Source organism: Stegodyphus dumicola, chromosome 2 (genome assembly GCF_044657685.1).
Source record: "Stegodyphus dumicola isolate Sdum_Otavi_A_Nest chromosome 2, ASM4465768v1".
Taxonomy (NCBI): Eukaryota; Metazoa; Arthropoda; class Arachnida; order Araneae; family Eresidae; genus Stegodyphus; species Stegodyphus dumicola.
Genome location: NC_140769.1, coordinates 227371437 through 227399159, shown reverse-complemented (window position 1 = coordinate 227399159; position 27723 = coordinate 227371437). Strand labels below are relative to the sequence as shown.

At 30.1% G+C, this 27723-nt stretch overlaps 1 protein-coding gene across 3 annotated transcripts in view; it reads right to left on the bottom strand.

The window, feature by feature from the left end:
* dor (vacuolar protein sorting-associated protein 18 dor) overlaps positions 1 to 27723 on the bottom strand; it is a 124095-nt gene that overhangs the window by 51672 nt on the left and 44700 nt on the right. For all 3 annotated transcript variants that reach the window (XM_085811838.1, XM_085811837.1, XM_085811839.1), the window contains 6 exons: positions 11943 to 12022; positions 5615 to 5727; positions 5431 to 5516; positions 1524 to 1622; positions 871 to 949; positions 654 to 737 (listed from right to left, as the gene is read on the bottom strand). In XM_085811838.1, coding sequence (XP_085667964.1) covers positions 654 to 737; positions 871 to 949; positions 1524 to 1622; positions 5431 to 5516; positions 5615 to 5727; positions 11943 to 12022 — 541 coding nt within the window. The remainder of the gene's footprint in view (positions 1 to 653; positions 738 to 870; positions 950 to 1523; positions 1623 to 5430; positions 5517 to 5614; positions 5728 to 11942; positions 12023 to 27723) is intronic.

Below are 27723 nucleotides of genomic sequence, written 5' to 3'. Positions count from 1 at the left end.
AAATCAATTAGTAAGATGAAAACAATTCTATGCGGATGAATCCATTTTAAAACTGAGAGATGCTCCCTTTCTGAAGGTCTTGGGGAAGGGAAGAATACTTGTAAAATTTTCAGAAACCTTGTGAGAAAAATATGCTTGTGGGAAAAATATGTGAGTAAATATGGTAAATAATTAGGAATAATAAACCTGTGTCCTACTATATGGTATGTCCATAGCTTTCAGGCTTCCTCAGTTCTTATAGTCATAGAAATATTCATCTGGAAGATTATGTTTGAACAATGAGACTGGATTATGACAAAAGCAGAATAGGATTATCCGTCTAAAAAAATGGATGCCTTTGCGGAAGGCTTTCTAAAGAAACATGACATATTCACATTACGTAAGGCAACATTACCAAAAAAACTCATGCAACCAGCCTGTTCACCAGGATTTGAAATCGGATCAAATTACCAGCAATCAACAGCTAGTGGACCATGAAACCTGAGAAACAAAATATTCTTTTGAACAGGTGTATAAAAAAGAATACCGTATAAGTAAGAGCTTTATTTCTTTTTCGAAGATTGACAAACAAATAAGGGTATAAATTTCAGTTATAAATAAAACACTTATAAAACAGAGAAAAAATTTAATGATCCAATTACAACAACACTTACCTATCACAAAATAATACAAGAACATGAAATTCTGTAAGAACAATAGATAATGGTGTTTTTGTTTCCCCTTTGTCATCAGGATATCTATTTCAGTATTAAAGATATATTACTTTCAAATTAAAAAACTCCATATTATAATTTGCAGTTAGAAAAATATGTATACCTTGTACTTTGGTTTTGCAACAAATAAGAGGATGAAATTTTAATGAAAGGATACGAAAGAAGTTTTTTGTTGATGATTAAATTCTGAGGAGGTTTTGCTGAATAATTTATATTTCCATACATAACACCAGGTTCTAGAAGAAAAAGAATATTTTGGCCTTTTAATATCAAACTATGATCACAGCATATTTCTTAAATAAAACACATTTCCACATGTAAAACAACGGGTCCTAGAAGAAAATGAACATTTCAATACTTTAATTTCAAATTATGATAACAGCATATTTTAAAAATAAAATATATTTTCACACATAAGAATGCGTCCTAGAAGAAAAAATACTTCAGTATTTTAATTTCAAATTCCTGTTAATAGCTTATTTTTTTAACAAAGTAAATACATGTTTCATATAAAAACTAAGAAAAGCTTCTACAAAAAATCAAACACCAAATCATGAATACTTTTCCATGCTCGTATTTATCCATATTTTACATTATTTAAAAATCATTACAGTCCATACACAAAAGCAGACTAGAATTTAACATATTTGCTCAAAATACATAAGAAACATTCACACAAGTAACAAAAATTAAAAAATACATGAAATGTAAATTAACTTATTAAATAATTTAAAGAAAACAAATAAAATATGCTTGTTAGCATAAGATTTTAATTGCATCAAAATTACAAGTACTACTTTTAATACTAACCTGTCATCCAAGCAAACGATTTTGGTAAGGCTTTTGAATTTGGATAATGTAACTGAAGTTTGCTATACTGTAAATCTCCAGGAAGTTCAATATAGCTTTCTGTAAGGAAAGAACAACAGATAATTGTCACAGCAAACTTAGTATTCAAAGAATCACTTAAAAAAATCTATAAACACAAATTTATATAGAGAGGATTACAAAATTTAAGAGCAACAAATACCCAAACCTATTTTTAAATGAATACCAATTTCCTTATGCTTTTTCTGCCATTATATATGCACATATTAACAAATTTGTAGACATTGATACCTTTGTTAATTTCATATAACTTTGCATTCTCTCTCATTTCATTATAGAGTTAAATACTAACTTATTTATTTTTCTACAAGAAAGCGCTATAATTTCTTTTATCTAACTGGATGTGCCCAATTTACTACAGACCTAATATGTCTATCTATGACTGTTCGTTTTGAAATAAAAGAAGTACCAAGAAATACTTTTTTTTTTTTTTTTTTTCTTCCCAGACCCTATATTTACTGGTTTCAAAGATAAAGTAAGTTGTTATTATGCATTAGTAAAGGATTAAATTTGCACAAAACGGAAAGACAATGTTCTTTTAAAAATGTATGGCATCCATGCATTATTCAATCAGTTTCTTTTTAGATGTCACTGCTGAAATACTATTTTTAAATATGGAAATAAATATGAATACATAAGTGAAAATGAGTTGATAAATTAATTTAATAAACCATTAAAGTTTTAATTCCTCTAAATTTTAGAGTTACTCATAAGGGGAATGAGTTGCTGATTTTGATGACTTCTTTCAAAAAGAACATTAAACCATCAGTATTTTTTATAACTTGGTGAACATTGTCAACAAATCAAAAGAAAACAATTAAAAGTACAATTTAAGATACAAAAATGATAATTTAAAAAGTTTACAATTAATACAATAATGCAAATAAAAATATAAAAATGATACATTAAACGTCGTATATAATACATTACTGTTGTTCTTCCCATGTACACAGTGATCTGTTTTCATTTTAAAAAATTAGACAGTTGTACAAGCTCGGCATCGTGCACATAAAACTTTATATAGACTAGATCAGCGGTCGCCAAACGGTGGTCCGTGAAAACTTTGCGATGGTCCGCAGAAAAATTGGAACATTATTTATATTTTTATGAAGATTCAGTTTAAAAAATTCTGAGTAACAAAACCTATTATGGAATATGGATTATACTTTTTATTTAAATTTTAGCTAGCGAAATTTCTTTTTAATTTAGCAACTTTTTAGCTATGTTTGCAGGTGTATCTAGCAACATTTGAAAGTGAGAGTTGGTATCCATAGATATGCTGCTGTTATCAATAATAGCCCGAACTGGAATTCTCTTTCCTTTTGAATTGCAAACATATGCCATTGTGGTCGTTAATAACACAGTTTTTCTTCGTGTCAATAGGCATCTTGATGGATTTTTATGAGAACCATCTGCATTCTTGTTTATAATTGCATCACTGGAAGTTTCTGTTTTCGTTTTGCCTAACTATTGATTTATGGTGCCATTGCTGGCGAAGCGATTATTATGTTTACAATAATTAAGAATTGGCAGCATAACACTGTCAGTTTATTGATATTGCTTTGCATTGGCTGGTTTGTTCTTGCCTTTTTGTGAAGTTCCTTTTCAGTGAACAAATAAGCTTTCTGTACAAAAAATTAAGATTTTTGTACTTTTCATGTAATTTTTCAATGTGAATGAAATATGTTTAGTTAGCTGATACCTTTTTTTTAAAAAAAATCATATTAGTGGTCTGCCAAATATAAAGTTATATATGTAGTGGTCCGTGAAATTCTAAAGGTTGATGACCGCTGGACTAGATGATATATCTGTTGACTTAATGTTCTGTTTTTTTTTTGGTTTTTCTACATGCAAGTTAGATTCAGAGGTCAATAATTAGCGATAAACTTTGTGGTTGCCGCTGGTTGGCCGATAACGAAGTATCAGAGGACTGGCCGATGTTGTGTATTTTTATGCCAGAACTGATGGAATGCGATGGTATTTGCTGGTTTTTCTTTTCTCATTGGTTTTAATGTAAAGGCTACTGTTGCAGCCTAGTTGTTTTAATTTAAGTTATGAAATAAATATTAGTTTTATTTTAGATTACTCGTGGTTTTTGTTTAAGCAAGGCAAAATATGCTTTTGCTACAACTTTAACAATACTGCTGTTGTTCTAATATCCCATAATGAAGGATTATCTCACAATCCCATTAATTGCAATTATCAAAAAGAAATTTATGAAAATAAACGACTACGAAGAATGAAAACGTAGGGTTACTAGGATAAAATCATTAAATGACATAGGAATCACCAAATTTGGTGCGCTGTTTCGTCTTCAATTTAGCCAATTTAAATTTCAGTAGTTCATAATTCAATATCAACAGCTTCATAGAATAAAAAAAAAATTCAATATCTTTCCTTCAAACATGTGATCAAATAACAGCAAAAAGAAATGATAAATAAATGTGGCAGACTGTATATTAGAATTACCAATATACATTAAAGTGAAAAAATACATTTGAAACCTATTTGAATAAAGGATTACCATTCATTAGCTGCTGTGCTAAAATACCCCCTCTACTTTAGACTGCTGAAATAATACAAAGAGTTCTTGTTCAAGAATGTAATTCCTTGCCAAGAGTACTATCAACTTTATGTCGTCCAGTGGTTTGCAGCCTAGCTGTATATGACTATCAATAATGTCTGAGCAGCAATTCATGATAATCACATGCAGTACCAAAATTTTCCATGACCACCAGGATGGCATTTAAGCCACAAATTATATCAATGTTAAAAACACCCTATTTAAATCGAATAAACTCTCTTCTTCTCCCCCCCCCAGTGTGTTGTGCTGCTATGTGTGTTATGAGCCCACATGATCCTATACATCTCTCTCTTTTGCCTTTATATATTCATCCTCTTTCTAAGTGCACATTTCTAGTTGAATAAAGCAAAATCATCCTAAACAGCAGATTTAGATATACAAGAGTACTTGTAACTTCAGAAAGTAAAAATTTTAATAAAACATTTAGTATCTTTGCAAGAAATTACATTTTAGTAGACATAACACATACACTTTCTTAATAAATGTAACAATCCCTTCAACATAAAAGGAAAGGTGATTCCTGTGCTTAAGACAAAGTGGGAGAGAACTCATCCTAATTTCAGGAAAGACATTTGTTTGAGTTCAAACTGGTAGACTCTAATAAAACACACTACAAAGAGAAGCTATACCATTATTGAAATCACATGAACTAATAAAAATGACATAATTAATACATAGGCTTATGCAAACACAGAAAAATAAATAGAAAAGTATCACATAATCCAGATTATTTAAAATTAGTGCTGGGATTACTAGGATTTGAAACACAGAGATATATTAAACAGTATTAATTTCATGATTGATAGTTATACCACTGATATTTACTGTTTTACAAATTAATTTTGTCACTTTAAGATGTCAAAATGCAACAATGAAAGCTCTATAAATAACCATGAGATCTGGGGGAGTGTATCATATATATAATTAATGAGTTTGAATATCAAACTAATTTTTCACATTCATTGCAACTAATTCTTATATGAAATACATGTACTTTATTTACATAATTAAGCCCAAATGAATTAAAGTATAACAAGCTTATATGTTTATCTCCACATTTGACTATTATTAATGAATTTTAAAATAAAATTGTCCTAACCTACCAGCTTAAAAGTTAAGAGACAATCTTCAAAATCAGAAATCAAGCAAATATCACAAAGGTTTCTCTAATAAACAAAGTTATAAAATAACGCCCAAATTATCAACATTTTACTTCAATAAAGTGGATGTATAAAAATACACTACCAGGTACATCTTTATAATAATTAAAAACATTCTGCAGTATAGGGGGATCTCCAACATTAGCACTGCCCATGAATTGTAAAAGACGGCTGAAAGATGAAAAAAAAAGAGAGAGAGACTAGTCAATTACATATACAAACTGGAAAGACTTTGTAAATCTATTTTTAAATAATAAATACAATTATACCTCGGTGTTGTGGCTAATACAAAATAGTTATCAGCAGAAATTTTGTGAAAAACTAAGCCAGTTATAATCTTTGAATCTGAGCTGATAATATTGCTTGCACCAATATCAAAAACCTATAAAAAGAAAAAAAAAATCTTCATATATACTTTAATTTCAGGAGAAAGAACATTAAAACAGCAAATATTTTATCAAAACGTATTACATAATTTAAATACATATGTGTGTGTGTATATATGTGCACATATATATACAGATATATTGATTAATTGAAACTGAAATAAAATTTCCTAATACTTTCACAATCGCTGCAAAGTAAGATAATAATAATTTATTTACTAAAGTAATATTGATTATATTATCTTCTAATATATAGTAGAATATATCTAAATGTAGTAACCCAGAAGATTAATCCCAAAAATAATAGAAATTCAAACTTTTAAATAGAATACAGTCAAAAGTCGTTAATTCGGACACCCATAATCCAGAATGATCTATAATCCGGACCTCAAAGCTACAAACTTTCTGCGCATGCGTCGCATTGACGCATGCGCATAAGACCTTTACCGCTGCGAATTTGTGTGTGCGCGTGCGCAAAATACGTTTACGAAAGTGCGTTTAATGTATAACGGACGGGATAAGCTAAGCTAAAATTATCTAATTATCTATTTCAGTTAATGTTGCAGATTGCGTTGTTCCTTAATCTTCGAATTGGATCCGAATTATTATTTTTTGCAGACTGTTAGAGCAATTTTATAAAAGTAAGCTTGAACATTCGATTATGTCAAATAGAATTTCCGATATATATTTACTAATATGTAAAGGATATACAAAGCGAAAGTATCTTTCGGAGTCCATTAAACAAAAAGTGGAATTGCTGCAAAAAATGGATAAAGCCATATCCTTTGTTTATCTAAACTTTAACGTTTGTTTATCTTTAACCCGCCCCCGGGTGCAATGAATTGGAAGTTGATCTGTTAGCACTATCCTTATCTTAAGGGCAGATGTTTTTATTTTATTTGGCTTGTAATTGCTTACTCAATGTAGTATTTCGATGTACTCCGTCTTTGATATGATTTAAATCAAATGCCTCGTCATTATAATTCGCTTCGGATAGCGAAGAAAGTGACAGAGGTTATTGAAAACAAAAAATTTCGATTGACAAATTAGTCGGTATTCTCGACACAGCAATTATAGTACTTGAACAGCGGAACTTTGTAACTGAACAAGAAATTATGTCTGTTTATAGAATTAAAGAGAATGTATTATCACATAAAAAACGAAGCAACTTAAACAACTTACATTGAAAGAAATGTTTAATAAAGTAAACAAATAAATATTAAGCTTTCTTTTTGTAAATTTTGATACCCTTTAGATCATAATTGTTCTTTATTTCGTAAATTACGGTTTCATATTTTTAATTTTATAATTTCTGCATGCCATTTTACCAGATTTAAACTGATGATCTATAATCCGGAAAAATCGATAATCCGGAATCGCCGAAGTCCCGACGAGTCCGAATTAACGACTTTTGACTGCATTAATAAAGTAGGTAATTATCATCAATGATCAGAAACTGGCTGACTTTCCAAAGGAAACAAACCAACCCTCGTTCAATTAACAATAATTATTAAATGCGAAGATGTTTCATCTTTCACTCAAGTAAGAATGATGATGCTAAATTGGGAATTTTAGTTAAAGTCAAACCCGTAGTCGAGTTCTAATTCAATTAGTGAGACCAAAGTGAGATGAATTAAATTGAAGTACCATAAAGAATTCACTTGTACGTAGCAGTTAAGCTAATGGATTTTTTAGAAAACTGAGATATAATAGCCAAATTAAGTAGAGTGCTATAAAGAATTTATTTTGAATGTAGCAGTTTCCTTAAAGTGAGTGGATTTTTTTTTTTTTTTTTTTTTTTTAGAAAGCTCGAGATATTAAAGGCAAATTAAGTAGTAAAAATTGTATACTTGTGTAAAGTGTCCCCTGATACCCTCGCTTTCATGCATGTTAATTTAAAACTATTTATATATATATATATAATAAACAGAAGTTAATCTTTACCTTACCTATGAAATAGAACTCAAAATAATCGTAATAAACATGAGCAATGTAAGAGACATAATAAACTATGCAATCTTTGCAAAATTAATGAAATATAAGTTGAAAAATTGAAATATATAAATAAGATACAAGGAAATGTGTAATGTGAAATGTACATAATATACAAAAAGGCCAGAATATGAATTTCGGGATCAACAGTGGGGATACTTTGAAATATTACAGGCAGTGAACATCTGAGAAGCTATTTTTGGTATCTGGGAGGGACGTGGCATGTATGCAGAGGCGTAGCTAGGGTTTTCAGTGCCCAGGGACAACTGAAGATTTTGCACCCCTTTCTGTGTGACAAGAATGGAAAACATTTCATTCTACAATATCATCACATCAATGCCCCCTTGCCCCACCCTAGCTACGCCACTGCATGTGTGAGGGAGGTGGTTACAGAGCTTTGTGCGAGTGTAAATGCATAATGCATCTGTTAAAATTTTGACTGTACTAACTAGCGAATTACATTTAGATACATTCTATTAACTTTATATTAAGAGCTAATATACCCAATATTACTTTAGTATATACAGATATAGAAATAAATGTATAAACGTTTGTTTACATACATAGAGAGAGAGTTTAGAAATTTCCAAATTAAAATTATTAATTATTAAAAATGGGCAGTATAGAGCAAAATTAATTAACTATACATTAATTCAAATTTTTTATTTAACTTCTATCCTTTGATTATTTTATATACATATACACACACAATATGAAGTCTGATATCTGGCTACCAAATATCCAGGACCTCGAAAAAAATCCCTCTGTGCCATAAATATGATCATTCTTCTGATTTAAGTGAAATTCCTGCATGTTACCATCAAACACCTACTGGCTGGGAAATTGCACTGAGCCAGAGACAAATAATACATTGATTGTCGTTGTACTGATGCTCCATACTACAATAAAACTTTCACCCTTTGAATAGTTGTGGAAGGCCAGCATTTTTCATTCTGACCTATAAAGTAAAGCCGTTTAAATTGGTGATCTAAAATCCAGAAATCTCCACAGTCCAGAATTATGCTAAGTACCCCACATTTCCAGATCTCAGACTTTATGATGAATATATCTACAGATCAGAAATTGCAAAATTAATAACTAATTATTTCTTTACATTTTGCCTTTGTACCCATTTACCAAATTAAGTTTATTACCGTTTGCTTCTAATCTTAATTAAAATTCCAAATACCAAATTCTAATGCTTTTGTTTTCAATTTTAATTTTTGTTCATTTTAGAGATTTATAATTTTTACAAATTTAGTACTGTAGGTTACTTATTTGCTATAAATTTTGGGTAATTTACCTATTAAATAATGTTTTAGAAGTCCATTTCATTTCCAGAAATTTTGACATTTTAAATTAAATTACTTTTGTTTTGCTTCATATTACACAAAAATGTTTTATTCTGCTCTATTTTTTACTATTATTTAGTTTTTTAGCTGTTTCTCATTGAAAAATTAATTTTTTTTTAAATTCTGTTTTTAAAGTTTAAAAATTTTATATTTACAGAGGTTGAACATGTTTCCTTTTTAAGTTACCTTGATTCACCATTTATTGATGGCTTTTGAATTAACCATAATACTCTTCAAATTAGTAATTTCAAAAAAAAAAAATTTTTTTTTCTTACTTTGCCTTCTGATTTTATATTGCTATATTTCATACAATTAAGTCACAACAGAGCAGATTATATCATGATGATCAATTTAAAAAACTCTTAAAATCATTTTAAAATAATTAAAACTTTCTTAACGGCATTTTAATATTGACTTATCTTAAATTATATTTAATTTATTATATTAACCTTTTACTTTGATAATTATCTAGATATAATTCAGAAATATGGGTCTGTTGAAATATTTTTGCCAGCTCCTTGAAAAATACCAAAGAATCTTCCACTATTTGCTATTTATTTTGTTATATTGTTTTGCTTTTGTTTCACCTTTGATTCTTATTTTAAATATTATTTCCTGTTAACACTTTCAAGTGATCTAATTATATTAATTTAATTATCTCTTGATTATACATACATATATATAGGGTGATTCTAAATTGTTTTGACAAATTAAGAGGGGTGATAGTACTCATCCAGATGAGCAATAAATTACCATAGAACATAGTCTGAGAGGCACGGAAGAAGAATATTAGAATTCCAACCTGAACTTACAACAGTATGGGAGAGCAAATGAACGAGACCAAAAGTTGCACAATCAGTTTAGTGAAAAACTCACACAGAGTGCACAAAACAGATAAAACCGAAAACTTAGCGTTCGAGAGTTAATTTGAGCTCAGACTTTGATGGCAAACACTCAGATGCACATCTTTGGTTGGCAAAGTCTCAACCTCACAAATGATTGCAACAAGTTAATTATCTAATCAAGGACTCAATATTATCAACTAACTCCAACTTCCGCTGTATGCCGAGATTAGCATGAAAAGTTCACGCTGTGTTCCAGCTGTCAGAACTTCGTTTTCTATAGAAGGTAGAGTAGAATGAACGCAGCACAGAAGTCCAGGAGGACAGGATAGAAGATAGCAAAGGGGCAAAAACCTGCTACCTGTACTTGATATCAAGGTAGCAGTTTTTTCCCCATAATAATTTAGATAATTAACTAGTTGAAAATGTTTGCGAGGCTGAGACCTTGCCAATCAAAGATGTGCATTTAAGTGTTTGTCATCAAAGTCTGAGCTCGAATTAACACCCAAAAGCCAAGTTTTCGGTTTTATCCGTTTTGTGCACTCTGTGAGATTTTCACTAAACTAATTGTGCAACTTTTGGTCTCATTCATTCGCTCTTTAAACACTATTGTAGGTTCAGGTTGAAATTCTAATATTCCTCTCTTCTGCCTCTCAGGGTGGAATGCGACCCTATGTTCTACGGTAATTAGTGCTCATCTGGATGAGTACTATCACCCCTCTTAATTGGTCAAAACTATTTAGAATTAGTTGGGAATACTAATAGCAATTGGATCAAAACTTGTATTGTGTTTTACATTATAGAGCCTTTTGCTTAATGATTACTGCTTTAGACTCTGTGACTAAACCTGGTGATTGGTAATATCCTCATGTATTAAAAAGAATTTTGCTTTGTCCTGTTTTTGCTCCTTTGGCTAATTTATGTTTTAGATAAGATCTATATCAACAGCATTTCATGTTTTTCTGTTCATTTGGCTTATTTATATAAGAATACCTCTATTAACCTATAGAAGGCAACTATAATATACTGTATATCACATATTTCAGAATATTAGAATTCCAACCTGAACTTACAACAGTATGGGACCTGTATACACATAACACTCACTGGTATACAAGGCGCACCTATAACTCCAAACTACATTTTTTCATTTTTAAGTATATTCCCCATAATAACAGGCAATTTATTTACAAAGAAACCTAAAAGATACAAGTGCAATGTTCGTATCTCTTGAAGTGATTCAATTGAAGACTTTTCCCAGGCACTCAAATAATATAGTATACTGAATTGATAAGCGATAAGGGGAACAATATGTGTGGAAAGGAAAAGTGCTTGAGGAAGTAATTGATTTAGAAGCAAATATTTAATTCACATTTGCTTTAGTTGAAATACAGTTGATTTAGAAGTAAATATGGCTCCTGCCAAACGAAAGAACAGAGTGCAGGTTTCAAATGCAAAGTCATTCAGTTTGCAAAAGAAGTAAATTTGTGTTGCAGCAAGAATGTCTGGTATTGGTGAAAGATGGAACGAATGACGGTTATTTACAGATCAGAGTAACAACAATGGTAAACTTGAAACAGAATTTGATGATGTGCCTAAACATGCAACAGAAGACAAACTTTTCATATTATCTGATAATGAAACATTTTTTAAGTTCATAAGACATTGTTTCTTTTAAATAAGCAGCATCTAGGTGCATGTAAAAATCTAATTTTCATATGCTGATTTTTTTCCTTATTTTTAATATATTCTTTTTATATCTGACATATAATATGCACCCATTAATTTTGATCTTATTTTCTGTATTAAAAGTTCACGTTATACGGCAGAATATGTGGTAGTTAATACTACAGAAATCAAATTTAAAACGTTTTTATTTTACTTTTATTCAGCAGTTTATCTGATAAAAATGAAAATAGAAAAATACAAAATTAAAAAGGTTAATTAGACTTCAACAGTTCAATGCAATTTTATTGAATAACATAAAAATGTTCAATGTAGCATGCATATTACTATCAGACATACTTGCTTCCAATATTGCTCAGGACTGCTTTGAAAGAAAGGTCTTTCATCGCCAGATGCTAATTCAGTCTCAAATATTAAACCTTTAAAAAAAAGGGATTGTTTTTATTTAAAAATGAAAAATAAACATTACATAGTTAAATAAATTATAATTTTAAATACATAGGATGAATCCAAATATTACAGACAAAAACTTAAGCCATTTAAATACAACTTTTTAAACCAAAATTCTTTGAAATAATTCTGAAGCTTTGAAAGTAAGTAATTTACACCATAGTGGTAACTGTACAATGTAAGAAAGCAATGAAAAGCTTTAAGTTAACAAAAAGCATAAGTTGCATGTATAAATAACAAGTAGAGAAAAAGATAGTACAAAAATAACATACAAATCAAACTAAAGGTCATAGTCAATACATACAATTGCAAACTCATGGTTTTAAACAATCATGTGGAATATTTCCACACTGTATTTCCTTGTACTCTGTTCATCATTAACTCAGAGAACTCTATTTGACTCAGGAAAAATCAATTTGAAAACACAGTTTTCTGTAAGAAAAACACAGTTTTCTTTTTGAAGTTTATGAATTTCCCCATTCTATACCCTATATACTCAAATATGTCCAATAATTTTACTTAACCCTTCAACTTTATAATCTGTGTAGTTACTTTTCTCCATTTATTAGAGTACAGAAAAGTATATCAGACAAATCTGCTGATTGAAAGGTTAAATTACAAGCAATTTAAAGAAATGTAAACTTTATATATTACATATATTAAATATCCATGACAACTATGCAACAATACCTCAAATAATTAATCCTGGTCCTAATAACCCTAAATAATAAATCCTGGTCTAATCAAAGAACTAAATATACATAATGAATGATAACTGAGTCTAAAAAAATTCTCTCAATTTTTCAATAAATGTGATTGATAAATACCCATGTCTTTATTAAGAATAATTTTTAAACATGCATTTTTTGTTCATTTATTTTTATTCTATAAATTTCAATATTGACCATCTGTATATTTTTCTCTTTAGCCTTTTCTCTTCTCACTGTTCTTTGTAGCAATGAATTGCATTGCTTGCTATTGGCAATTTACAAGATTATGTTCAACACACGGATTAACTAATGATATACTCTGACAAGGTTTCAACCATTCTAATAATTTTTTGCATTGTTTACCTTTTAATTCTTAAGAAGCCCTTCCACACAGTTGTCATTATTTAAATAGCCCTTTCATTCTTCATAAGCTTGTTTTATATCTATACTAAATAAATGTTTCATTATCTAATTTAGTGGTTTCAAGCTAGCAGTCCATGGGCCAGCCTCCGCAGCAGTTTCATGCAGCCCACGGAGACATTTCAATTAAAATTTTTTTGCAACTGTTACACAGATTACAAGATTTTGATTATTTGAAGTTTGTGTGTGTGTGATTATGGCAAAGCCTCGAGGGCTGTCTGCCTAAGGGGAGGGATGCCTTCGTGGAGGACTTTCTTAGGGAAACTGGCTCATATACATGTTACACATGGGAAAAACCACAAAAATGCCCACGCAGCCAGCCCTTTCGCGGGATTCAAACCTCGGACCGAGCTACCAGGTTTCAGTGACTTTATCGCTCGGATAAACTTTTGGAAATGAATATATGAAACCGTCAAAAATGAAAGATTACCTTGAAAGGCTTCATTCAGATAAAAAAAAAAAAAAATGAAGAATTAGAATTTTTCAAAAAACTCAAAGAAAAATTCACATGTCGACCAACTCTAAAAAGTTTTATGAAACAGTCTACTGAAACTGAAAATGAAGGAGGATTAATTGCTTGGTACAAGATTTCGCTTAATATAGCAAAGAGGGGAAAACCTCACACAATCGCAGAAGAAATTGTAGTACCTGCAATTAGAGACGTCATTGAGAAAGTGATGAAAAAAGACTCTACTAATGTTTTAAAGTCTTTGCCATTAAGTGCAAATTCTGTAAAACAGCGTATTGACGAAATGGCCGAAGAAATAGAAAACACAATAGTTTCGGAGTTAAAAAATTGCAAGTTCTCTATACAACTTGATGAATCTGTTTTTTGCGTTTCTGCTATTCTTATGGCGTATGTTAGATATTTCAGTAAAATTAAAGGAGAAGTCATTGATGAATTTTTATTTGCTAAATATCTTGAAACCGATGGGAAGGGAGTGACAATTTTTAGATGTTTACAAGAATATTTAAATAAATATGACATTCCGCTTGAAAATATAATAGCAGTAGCCACAGATGCCGCACCTTCTATGGTAGGGCGTTACCGAGGTTTTGCTACATGCCTCAAAGAAAAAGTGCCCAGTATTCGTACTATTCATTGTGTGTTGCATAGACACAACTTAGTAGCAAAATATCTGAGTTCAGAGTTACATGAACCTTTACAGTTTTGTATTAAATTTATTAATCAAATTAAAGCTCAACCTCTTAAATCAAGATTATTTGCCAAACTTTGTGAGGAAAACAATGAGTTATTTAACCAATTACTTCTGCACACTGAGGTTAGATGGTTGTCTAGAGGTGTATGCTTGCAACGGCTCGTCAATTTATTTGACTCCACGACAGAATTTCTGAACGAAATAAATCCTGTTCTAAGCAATGAACTCCAAAACAATAAGAACCATATTTTTTATTTAGCAGACTTATTTGGAAAATTTAATGACGTTCAAACAAAACTGCAAGGAAAAGATATAACAATTATCCAAGCTCGGACAATACTGTTAGGCTTCCAAGTAAAATTAAATTTATTTAGATCTTCAATGCTACATAAGGATTATAAGTATTTTTCAAATCTGCAACAATTAAAAACAAAAGAAGACTTGGAAATATATACAAATCATCATCAAAAATTAAGCGACGATTTTAAACTGCGCTTTGTTGATTTGGAAAACATTGACATCCCTGATTGGATTATTGCGCCATTTTCGGCGCAAATTGATAACGTCGACATCTACATACAAGATGAGCTTGCTGAACTATTGTCCGATCTTGAAACAAAAACGCGTATTAATTTGACAATACATAAATTTTGGACTAATATAAATATAAAGCAAAAATATGTGAAACTTTACGAAATGCTGGTGTTTCCAAGTTCGTATACGGTTGAAGCTCGTTTCAGTCACGTTAATTCAATTTTAACTAAAAACAGAAATAAATTAAATGTGGAGCTTCGAGGGGATTTACGGTTAAAATTGACTAATTTCGAACCCAATATAGCGAACCTTGCCAAGAAACACCAAGCACACTCATCTCATTAAGAAGTAAAAAATCTGTAGCTACTTTATTTATTGTTTCTGATTTATTAAATATTTAAACTAATATATAGTTTTATTTTAATTACCTGAAAATTACCTTTGTGGGGGTCTATGGAGATTTCGAAAAATTATATAGGGGGCGATGATCAAAAACGTTTGGCGACCCCTGACTTAGATGCATAGCATAGCACTTATACCAATCTAGCATGAAGAACATTAATGTACAGTGCGCAAAAAAAAAGGGGGGGCAGGACAGTTCTATATATCCAGTTCTACTGGGCTGATTCACGAAATTCAAATTGCGTTTTTTATGTCTCGAAAGCGAGACTTATGATGTATATTAGATTTATATATAGCACTATTCTAACATAGGTATTTTGACACAAAATCGGACTTTTTCTGAAATAACATACCAATTTTTTTACATATTTTGATTTTGCGACTCAAATTATGCCAGTCTGCCAAGTTTTGTAACAATTGCACAAGTAGTTTTCAAAAAATTAGCTCTCAAAATTTTAGCTCCTCAATGTTAATTGAATTTGGCATATATTTATTAATATCTCTTTTTTATTACACTTTTTTGATTCTTCCTTTCACATTTCAAAATTTAGGTTCACTCTAAATTAAATTCAGCCATTTTTGTGTATTATTTTTTAAATTTCTATTTTTAAATAATTTTTATATATTTTTTGAAAAAAATTTTGAATTATAACCTATAAATTTTTTACCATCATCTTAAAGTAGACGCATTTCTAAGCATACCTGCAAAAAATTAGAGATTTTTATTTAAAATTTTCTAAGATATACATGAATTTACATATTTTCGCGTTTTGAAATTTGGCATCTTTTTTTTTCTTTTGAGCGATAGGGAGAATTAATTATATGAAATTTGTTTAGATATTATTCAAATTTTAAACTTTTTTTTAATTTCTTTTTCTCTCTTTCTCTCTCTCTTTTTTTTTTTTTTTTTAATATTTGTGAAAGTAAATTTTTACCTTCGCCGTGTTATCGTCTGCTACTTTACTTCATTTAAATCGAATTGTCTAAAACTGAGAAAAGTTAGTTTGATGTTTATTTTCACAATGTTTTTAAGCAAACAGGACGTAGACAGTTTGTGTCATGTCCCAGCTTTAAACAAATATACAAAAATATTAATTTTTACATAAATTCTCTTAGAAAGAATGTTTTAAAGAGTAATTTTCTCTCGTGTTGTAGATCATATACAAAACATCTTTAATATAGAAAATATTAGGATTAGAAACTCTAAATAATATGATTTAGATTTTTTCCACCCGATATAAGAATTGGGTTACACAGTGATACAGGATAAGCGCTGCTGGAGTGGTTTATTTCTTCCTCATTTAACAAAAATCTTTTAATTCAAATATTTACCCTTTGGACTTTGCTTTAAACTTTGTTTATAGTTAAAATGTCTAGAAAATGAAAAGCTGTTTTCATCTGAAACACATTTGATGCAACTGATATTTTAAAAAATTTGACAAGGATGCAAAATTTATGGAAGTGTAACAATCTAGAAATCTTAATTTTCTTGTGTCAGCACTGAAAACAAATGTAGAAAGAAAGAAGGAAATTGGGCAAGCAAAATTTTAAAGGGGAATCTACTTCAATGAAGCTGGGTGTTCAAAGAGAAAACACTTGGACGTGCACACCAGCAAATAGCAGCAATTTAGTAACTAACAGAAAAGACAAAAACCATATCGTTGCAGTTTAAATTGAAGAGTGACTGGTTTTTGACTATATGGTTGCATAAATTTAAATTATGTCATAGAACATCATATCATATCATAAACATAGCATCCCACGATTTCTCAGTCGAATTATTTAAAGATTCCAGAATTTATCCAGTGACGTATATAGATACCAGCTAAAGACGTTTTCCCTCTTGATGAAACCACTCTTTCCTTTCATCTCATGCCTTCATAATGCTTAGCCTGTAAAGACTGGTAAAGGCTCTGAGAAAATATCGATGAAATGGATTGATCTGGATTATTAAGTTACGGCAAAGCCGGGCTATCTGCCTTAAAGGAGGGATGCCTTCGTGAAGAACTTTCTCAGCAAAACCAGCTCGTATACACGTTAGACACGAGAAAAACCATGAGAATGGCCATGCAATGAGCCCATTCGCCAGGATTTGAACCACGGAGCAAATTACCAGTATTCAGCAACTTTACCACTCGGCCGTTTGTGGGCCTTTTTGAAATGGAAGGTGATAGCTTTATTTAAAATGAATGTCAAAAATACCAAGATGTTTCGAAAAGTTGGATGCTTTTTAATATACTTGCAGAATGCCTGAAGAAAAAGATCAAGCCATTAAGAAGGAAAAAAAATAAAATTTTTGCATATAAAATTTAGTACTTATTTTTTAAATTTAAAACTTTTTAATCTTATATGATACTTGATTCTTGCGATTTCATAAATAAAATATTTGACTAAAATATGAATAACATTTTAAGAAACTAAATGTAGGATGATAAAATTAATGAGTATAATGTTAAAGCTATTTAAAGCAATATATGCAAGTCATCCTAAGTTAAAAATGTTGGTTATACATCTTTCTCATTTATATATCTTTTCTGAACAGAACACTGAAAGGCGTGTTAACTGCGCTTTACTGTATTTTCTCTTTTAATATATTCAGTTTTCAGATGTATCGTAGTCTGGGACAGAAAGTATTCTTCCGAAAGAAACGCAATTCAAATAAATAAAATAAAATCTCAGAATATTTATATTAATAAATATATTTTAAATGCTCAGTTCGAATGAAAAAATAGTAAATTTGAAGAGACAATGCAACACAAACAATTAAAATAAAGGTCTAAAAATTTAAAAATTACCTAAAATAATAACTGTGACAAAAAAAATAATATATATATATAAAGAAAACTATTTGAAAAAAATAAACGATACACCTTATATTTAAACTGTGTAGTTCGAATGGGTAAATAGAAATTTATAAAACAGTTATTTGAAAGAAACCATGCAACTTAAGCAATTAAAATGAAATTCGAAAAGAAAAAAAAATATTTAAAATAATAACAAACATATAATATAAAGAACATTATTTGAAAGAAAGAATGCTGTGATTTTTTTTTTTTTTCCTCTCACGGAAAAGGAAAATAGGTTGCCATATATTAAGAAGTTTGCCAAGTGAACTATTCTCTGCACAAACTGGGAAAAAAAAAAAAAAAAAAAAAAAAAAAAAAAAAAAAAACCAACATAAATTTGTGAATTTCTCTGTAAATTTCACAAAATTTCATATTTGGGCATAATTTGATTCGTAGAATCGAAATATGGAAAAAAATTGACATATTATTTCAGAAAAAGTCGGATTTTGTGTCAAAACACCTATGTAGAATAGTGCTATATATAAATCTAATACAGGGTTTGTACACCTTTCCTTACATGAAAATTAAGGACTTTTAAGGACCATCAAAGAAAAAATTAAGGACCTATCAGCAAACAAAAAAACGAATAGAATAAAGCAATTATCCATACAACCGACTTCATGCTTGTAATTTCACTAACAGAAGAAACTAACAGAAGTGTGTATTATGCACTATTATTAAATTTATTTTAAAGGCCCGTTTCCACTGTTGCGTATGCGTTGCGGTGTGTATGCGTTTCTCCAATCAGCGAGCGAATTCACTTTAATTGACATCTGCAATCCGGTCGGTGTGCGGTGATGGATGATATACGGATGGAGTTCAACAATGTTCAACTTCTATCCGTATGTCTGTGGATGCGTTGGGGTCACATGGTAAAAAAGGAGCAATAATGTGTAGTCACCAAAAATTAATAGCGGCAGAAGAGCGATGAACGCTCGCTTAGGAAAAGAACGTTTTGCTAAAAAATACTTATTTCTGAATTAACATCATAGCAAGAAATCTGCGTGCTGAAAAGATAGCAATCAGCTGAATTTAGTTAAAAAAAGATAAGAAAAACAAGATAAATGCAACTACAGTACTTGTTCGTTCAAGAAATTCAGTTCAAGAAAATCAGCGGCAAAAATTATAATTCCAAGTCCATGAAATAGCAAAATTGGTTCTGATAATCATTTCCTACTTCTGCATACTCATTTAGCTTTAATGAAAATGAATATCTGACTATATCAAACTGCTATAGCAAATTAGATATGATTAAAAGATTTGCTATTTTTTCTTTTGAAAAAGGTAAAAACTAAAAACGTTAATTATAAATTAAATTTGATAGCCTTTTAAATACTCCAGTTCATTGAAGAGTATGTTAAATTTGTATTTCCCTTTATAAATATATCTTTTTGGCTAACATATATTTGTAAGCACATGAAATATATTTTTAGCAGCTTGTTTAACTTCAGTTGGAACGCCACTTTAAAAGATAATGTTTTTTGTAAAAAATGTACTAGAAGCTGAAGAACAAACTCTGGTGAATTTTTCAGACGATAGCAAACTGAAATAGGACCAAAAAACTTAAGTTTTAAGAATTGATTTTCTTGATAATGTATATATGCCAAAACATGCATTTGACTCACATGCAATCTTAGCTTAGTGGTAAAGCTGATGGTAACAATGTTCACCTTTTGGAGTCGTCAGTTCGAATATCATATGCTTTTTGCACCCTGTCTGCAACTTTCTTAGCTTTTTATTCCAATTTGATCTATATTCATGTTTTATAATTTATTTCTATTATTATATGCATTAAATACATTGTTTTATTTATGCTCTTATTTATTTAAATTTTTACCGCAAAAAAGTTTGAAAATTATATAATACTAATTGAAAGCATATACTGTACATATATATTTGAATTTAACAAACATTCTCTATTCGTAAAAAGCAAGTTTAAAGTTAATTAAATTTAAATGAAATTTAATGCAAACAAAGAAATGATTAATTATTGCTGCGAACTAATCTACAATATCATTTAAATTCTGAGAGCATATGTAAATCAAGTGCAAGTATCAAAATCCATGAATAAATATACAATTCCAAAAATTTATTAATCCTAAAAAATTTATAAAAATGCATAAGTGAATAATGGGATAGATTATTAATCCTAAAAAAATTATAAAAATGCATAAGTGAATAATAGGATAGCTTGTTAATCCTAAAAAATTATAAAAAGGCATAAATGAATAATAGGATCGATTTAATCCTAAAAATTTATAAAAATGCACAAGTGAATTATAGGATAAATAAATTTTTGGAATTATATATTTATTCATGGGTTTTGATACTTGCACTTGATTTACATATGCTTCAAAATTTAAATGATATTGTATATTAGTTCGCAGCAATAATTAATCATTTATTTGTTTGCATTAAATTTCATTTAAATTTAACTAACTTTAAATTTGCTTTTTACAAATAGAAAATGTTTGTTAAATTCAAATTTCATTCCTTGCAGCAATGGTGCAACAGAATTATTTAAATTTAATTTATTTTGAAACCCTGCAGATATATATATATATTTTTTCGTTTCACTTTTATGTGAATGTATATACATGTGTTCAGACTTTGGGATGTTTACGACTCTAAACTTTCATTCCAATTAACATGAAACAGTATTAATGCCCTAAACATTTTTTTAACAAAAAATTACTATAATAATTACTCTTAAATTCAATCCTCTCCAGGAGAAGCGCAGGAATTAATTAATTAAATACTTCCATTTTCTTTACCTAATGTGTGTATATATAAAGAGAAAAATCTTATTTTTATAACTTCTTTTATAAAAAGAGATATGAATTAAAAATGTTTAAATTAAAAATAATATTTTATGGATTATGCATAAAATATAACTGCCCATAGTGCATTTTAAAACAAACGAGATTTCTAATAAATTATCCAGCTATGAACCTGAAGTCAGCGGTATACAAGTATAGCAAATTTTGTGTAAGTATTGTGAACCTTTCTTTACAGTTGCTCTGTACTTTTAAAGTACCAACTATTTTTTTAATTCCTTTAACTTTTTTATTTTATTTATTTATTAGTTTACTTTTTCACTAACAGTACATTTTAGTTTTAATAATATATATATATTATTTCATAATATTTAAGGCTTCTAGAAATGCAAATTTTTTTTTAAATTTACTTCAGCTTCTGTGGAATTAGTGATGTTCATAATATGCATTATAACCTTACTTATCTAAAAATTGCTAGCGTACTTTACTTTCGCAGTTCATAAGCAGAAATAAAAATTTCCAATTAACAGGGAATTTAGTAAACAAAACTTTTCTGTGTTTTACGTCAGGATCCATATCAAATCCAAAACAAACAATATTCGCTTAAGCGGGAAAAATTCAGATGTTCAGCGTCGTAACTCGCAAACTGCTTTTTTGGTGCCAAAATATTACAGTGACACCTAGTGGCGGAAAATGAAAATATTTTACGGATACGCAGCAGTGGAAACGCTTGTACGGATGCCGTAGGCGTGTCTTCAATTGACGCAATGCATTCGTACGCAGTAGTGGAAACGAGCCTTAATACTTACCATAAAACAATTTTGAAAATTAAACTAACTCCCTACAAGTTATGAAGTAGATAACATTAAATTAGGAACATAATTTCTTTAAAAACATGTATAAGTGTATTTTACACTAATAACAGTCACTATTTTAGAGATTTACATGATTATTATTTAACTTATTTGATATTTATTTAAACACAGTCAACTACTATTATAATCACAATGTAAGAATAGTTTGCAGATTAAAATAACTGATTTGTAAACATATAATTTATTTCCTTGGTTTTTTAAAGATACTAGAACAATAAACTGTACAATAAAAGATACAAAACATTTGTGCTTTTTTTAAATCTGAAATCTTTTCAGCTATTTTAACATCTAATTTATTTATGTCTATTTCCTTTTCTTTAACTATTCTTCTAAGTTCATTTGCTTTGATAAACAAATCAATGTTCATGCTGGTCTCAGCTTCATCTGCTAAAGCATCTACTTCTTCATTAATATCTTTAATGTCCCTTTGAAGAAATTTTTTTTTCTGCTTCATATAATCAATTTCTTCCTCAATGATATTTCTTTTCCTCTTTGAATTTTCAGATTTAGTTAAAGATTTTTGTTCTTCTAAATACTGCATATATTTAGACCTTGCAGAAGCTGCTGCTGATCTCATTTCTTTATTAAGAACACCTCCAGAAAAATTTATGTAATCAAATACTGTGCGTTGAAAAATGTATGATGAGTCACTTAAATTTTCAATTTCAATTGCTTTATTTACAGAGAAGCCCCTTTCTACAGAGGCCTGTCCATGTGACAAGATAAGAATCATTTTCACTATTTTCCATACTTTTGAATAGTGAAAATCATGAAAATAAGAAGTGAGAAATGTGTCAAGAGAAAGATTTTGAGGATCAAAAGTAGAAAATTCATGTAAATTTGTCTTAACTATGTCTAGAAACTCTCCAAACTGCAGCAGAATTTCATCCCAATCATGTTGTAAAACACGTTTATTCTGCATTAATACAGTTAGAACTATTTTCATTTTGTTCTGGGCTTTTAACCATCAATCGCGGGTCTATACAAGATGCATTTTGAATAAGAGAATAATTTATCGGGCATTTAGACATTAAGTGTTGTACCATTGTTAAGACACATTGTTGAGCTTCTTGTTTCAATGCAAAACTTTCAGCTTGTGAAATGTTATTTATCATTCATTAACTGCTCAGCAATGAATCCCAAATAAACTTTACTTTTATCATTATAACAATTTGGATCATTAAAATTAAATTTATAAAGATTTTCTGCTTTAGTTATTTTTGAATATTCTAGTTTCAAAATTTTAAAGTGCTGAAGGCAATCGTTTACAAGTTTTAAGATATCTTCAGCAAAAAAGGGAATAAGTGGTTTATCACTTTGATAATATTCAAGGAAAGGCAATAATATTTTCGACAGAGAGAGAAAAAAATTTAATTTTATAAGAAATGTTTTATCTTTAGTTGCCTCCAAAATATTTGAGAAGGATTTCGATGAATTTTTTTTAAACTTCCCCATTTCAACTTCTTTAATGTACAGTAGCAAGTCATCCCATATTTCAATGGCTCTTTCAACTGCTGGGACATTTTGCAACTTCACAGGAAACTTAAAAGCAGAACTTCACAGGTAGCTTTTTTAAGCCAGATATACTTAAAAAATCTTCACGTCTTGCAGGAGAATCTTTAAAAATCCAATATAAGGAGGATAAGAATGATGGAATGTCCCAACCAGTGGATGACATCCTATGCTTGAAAGCATTGTTAAGAATGTGTAAACTACATGTCTCTAATGTCAAGCATTGAATGTTATATTCCTTTGTCAAGTCCTGTTGCAATAAATCATAAAATTTCCAGTTTACTGCAGGACCATCCATCGATATTTGTAAGAGTTTTGACAAGTCTAGTTTTTCAACACATTCATAAAATTTGGATAAAATACGAGGGCCATCCAGGAAGTAGATTACGTTTCCGTCTGTGTCCGCTAGGGGCGGGGCTAGCGCGGCCATCTTGGGGTCAGAGCGTTGCGCAGCTCAGTCTGCATCTAGCCGTGCTAGTGAGAGGTTCGTGCTGTGCTCCGTTCAGATACTGTGACGGTTTGAAATGTCTGCGTTAATTGAAAATCCCGCGAGCTGCGCTCAGTAATAAGGTTTCTGACTGCAAAAAACTGTAAACCGATAGAAATCTATCGGCAGCTTCGTGAAGTGTATGGGGACAACATTATCACTGAAGGTGGAGTGCGTCAGTGGGTCATAAGATTTCAAAATGGCCGAACCAATGTTCACGACGAAGATCGAAGTGGGAGACCCAGCATAGTGACCGCCGAACTCTCGAAAAAGTCGATGCTAAAGTCCGTGAAAATCGAAATTTCACAATAACGGAACTTTCTTTGAGTTTTCCACAAATTTCGCGAAGTTTGTTGCACGAAATCATCAGCGAAAAGCTTGGTTACCACAAGTTTTGTGCAAGATGGATTCCAAAAATATTGACAGAGGACCACAAAAATCAGCGAATGGCTGCAGCGTTGAACTTTTTGGACGCTTACCATAAGGATGGTGACTCTTTACTCGACTGCATCGTTACTGGTGACGAAACATGGGTGAAACATGTGAACTGTGAAACAAAATTGCAATCAATGCAGTGGGGGCACACAAGTTCTCCCCAAAAACCCAAGAAATGCATGCAAACAATGTCGGCAAGGAAGATGATGGCGACTGTTTTTTGGGACAGAAAAGGTGTAATTTTGGTGGACTTCCTGGAAAGAGGCACTACAATAAACTCTCAAAGGTATTGCCAAACTCTCCAAAAACTCAGAAGAGCAATTCAAAACAAGCGCAGAGGAATGTTGAGCTCTAAGATCTTGCTGATTCACGACAACGCCCGGCCCCACACGGCAAATGTCACTCGTAAAGTTCTTGAATCTTTTAAGTGGGAGTTGTTTCCTCATCCGCCGTACAGTCCCGACCTGGCACCGAGCGACTTCCACCTATTCCCAGCAATGAAGAAGTGGCTGGCTATGCAGCGTTTTGATGACGACGCACAGCTGCAAGAAGAGGTAACGAAGTGGTTGAAGGCGCAGGCGGCCGAATTTTTCGACGAAGGAATTTCCAAGCTCGTACATCGCCACGATAAATGCCTTAATTTGTATGGTGACTATGTAGAAAAGTAGTATTTGAGTGTGGCTTTCATCTGTATATAATAAAATTTGTTTCCTATACTTTGTTTATTTTTTTATTCCAAAACGTAATCTACTTTCTGGATAGCCCTCGTAGTTTCACTTGTTGCATGCCCTATAAATGCAGAAGTAAGGTACTGAGTTCTGACCTTATTTTCGTGATGCCAGTACCTCACATAAATATCTAGTTGCTTCTTTTGATGTGTCAGCTTAAGAGTTTCATCAAATAGTAATGTAAAAAACTCAGCATTTTTACAATGCTTTAGTAACAAAGTTTTAAAATAAGGGCCAAGACCAAAATAACAGATATAAGCACATTTCTTTTCACCATATGAAAACTATTTTGCAATGGAACTATCCGGGAACATTTTAGTGAATAACGGCCCAATATCATCGCACGATTTAAAAGAATAGTGGCTTTTGATGCACTTAAAAGCCCACAATATTTTTGCATCTGTAACTTCAGATTTGAAAAGAAAAGAATTGATTTTATTATTTTCAACACTTATTGATGTTGAATTAGCAGTTACATCTTTTCCTGAAGGAGATGGTTCTTCTAACTTGACAAAATTCCTGATACTGTTAGAAGAAACTCTGCAGTTGAGAAGCTAAAGATGTTTTGCAGTTAAAAGGGGCATTACATGCAAGGCATTAGTAAAATTAAGTATCGCATATATATAAATAATTTTTAAATTTTTTTTGGCTTTAAATTTGCTTTTTTTTTAATTTTGGCTTTAAATTTGCTTTTTTACTTTTATACGTGTTTGTTAAAATTTAAATTTAATTTGTATATAATGTATATATATATATAATAAGAAATCTATAAGAAATCTATATATAATAACAAATGTACACTGAAAATATACATTTTTACTATATATATACAGTATATATATATATACACAGTACAAATTCCGAGATCCAGACATCCAATATCTGGAATGATCTAAAATCCGGACTCAAAGCCACCACCAACCAACTTTTTAGGGCTTTTTTGGAGGGAAGAGGTATGCTTTACGCATGCGCATTACATTTTTTTCCTCATAAAAAAACATGCCGGAAATCCCGATTCTTAAACTCAGTTTGGCGCTCAATAAAATATTTCATTATTGAAGAAATAATTATTTTAGCATAAATTTGTGTGATTAGTTTAGTAACTTGACTCCATAGCTGCGTATCTGCTTGGCATAATCTCAAAAAGAAACATTGATTAATTTTACACCAACTAATATTTTATATCCTTGATGCCGAAATCACGAATCATTATTTATTGTATTTTGCTTTCATCACCGCATGTTTATCATGGACCTTATAAAAAGTAGACTAACCCAAACGGGTTTTCTCCCTCGTCTGAGGCGTTAGCGGCTGTCACCTTGATCACATCCGGAGGAGTAGGGAAGACTTGCAGACATTTAACATTGGTTGCCAATTGCAGCGTGTATTATTGTCAAGATAAAACTGGTTGTAGCGCCTCATTTCACAAATTAGTGTTTCTACATATTTTTATTTTTGAAATTGAAATTGATTTTTAAAAATTTAGCATATTTATCAAGCATAATTAATGTTCCAAATAATTATAAAGCTATTGCATGCTTTCAGGGCTGGATATTTTTTTAGCTTTTCCTATGCTGTAAGGAAATTTGTAACTACTTCTTTTAGAAAATAATATTTTAAATCTGAAATAACATAAAATTTCAAACAAGCAATTTTCTCTTGCAATTTTTAAACTTGACTCTAAGGTCCAGCAGAGTTTCCTTTTTATTGGTGTAAATAAGTAAAAAATACTAAAATATTTAAAAACGAATTTTTGAAAGTTTTGTTTAAAATTCAAAATTGTGCTGCTTTTTTTAAATTATAGATGAGTATTATAGCACAATTTCTATAAAGGAATTTTATTTCAATTATATTTGATAATACATCATAGTGATAAACACTTTGACACTTAAAAATTTTTATGCATTTAATAGTAATATTAAAATTGTATTTAACCGTAATAATTAATTTTGCTTGTATTTTATAGTGATTATTTTTTAAAATTTATTTTTAGTTCTGCATAAGATTTTTTTCATTTAGTGTTAATTTAATTTATTAGCCCAAAGGGGCAATAGTCTAGAAAGGCTGTTAGTTTCAAAGTGTCATTTTTTGCTGTTTTACTATAAATGTCCGTGTCTCCTTCCAAATTGTTGTTACCAAATATTATCGCCCTGTATTATATGTAAAGAAATTAAATAATGAAGAATCTGCATGAATACATGTATGTTTCTCGCAATGTGACAAAAACGACAGTATCTAGAGCCATCAAATTTTGAATAATGTAATCCTCCACCCGAACATGGGCATCTGGACGGCCGAATTTCAAATTTGTTTTAATCTATTTCATATTTTGTAAAACTTTAACGAATTTTTGATTAACAAACTCAAGGAGTTCAAAGGGAGCACTGTACGGAAAAAAATAACAGTTTTATCTCCAGTGCGGAAATTCTAAAGATATGCTGTTTTCAAATGTATGTGGTTTACGGGCGAAGAACATGATATTCAATAAATATAGGTAACACACAAAACTTTAAAAAAAAAAAAAAAAAAAAAAAAAAAAAAAAAAAAAAAAAAAAAGAGTGCTTCTAGATTTTGTTTTATCCTTTTTTCCCCTTCATTACGCTCAGAAAATTTTATCCTCCGAATTTTATGAGTTATTTAAATAACTAATCCACTTTAATGTTAATAATTTAATGATCATATAATCAAATAAATATGATCGTTTTGTAATGTTATTATAGTTTGGAAAATCACTGCCTGAAAATGTTCATTAAATTAAAAAAAATTATCAGATCTCGTTTAATT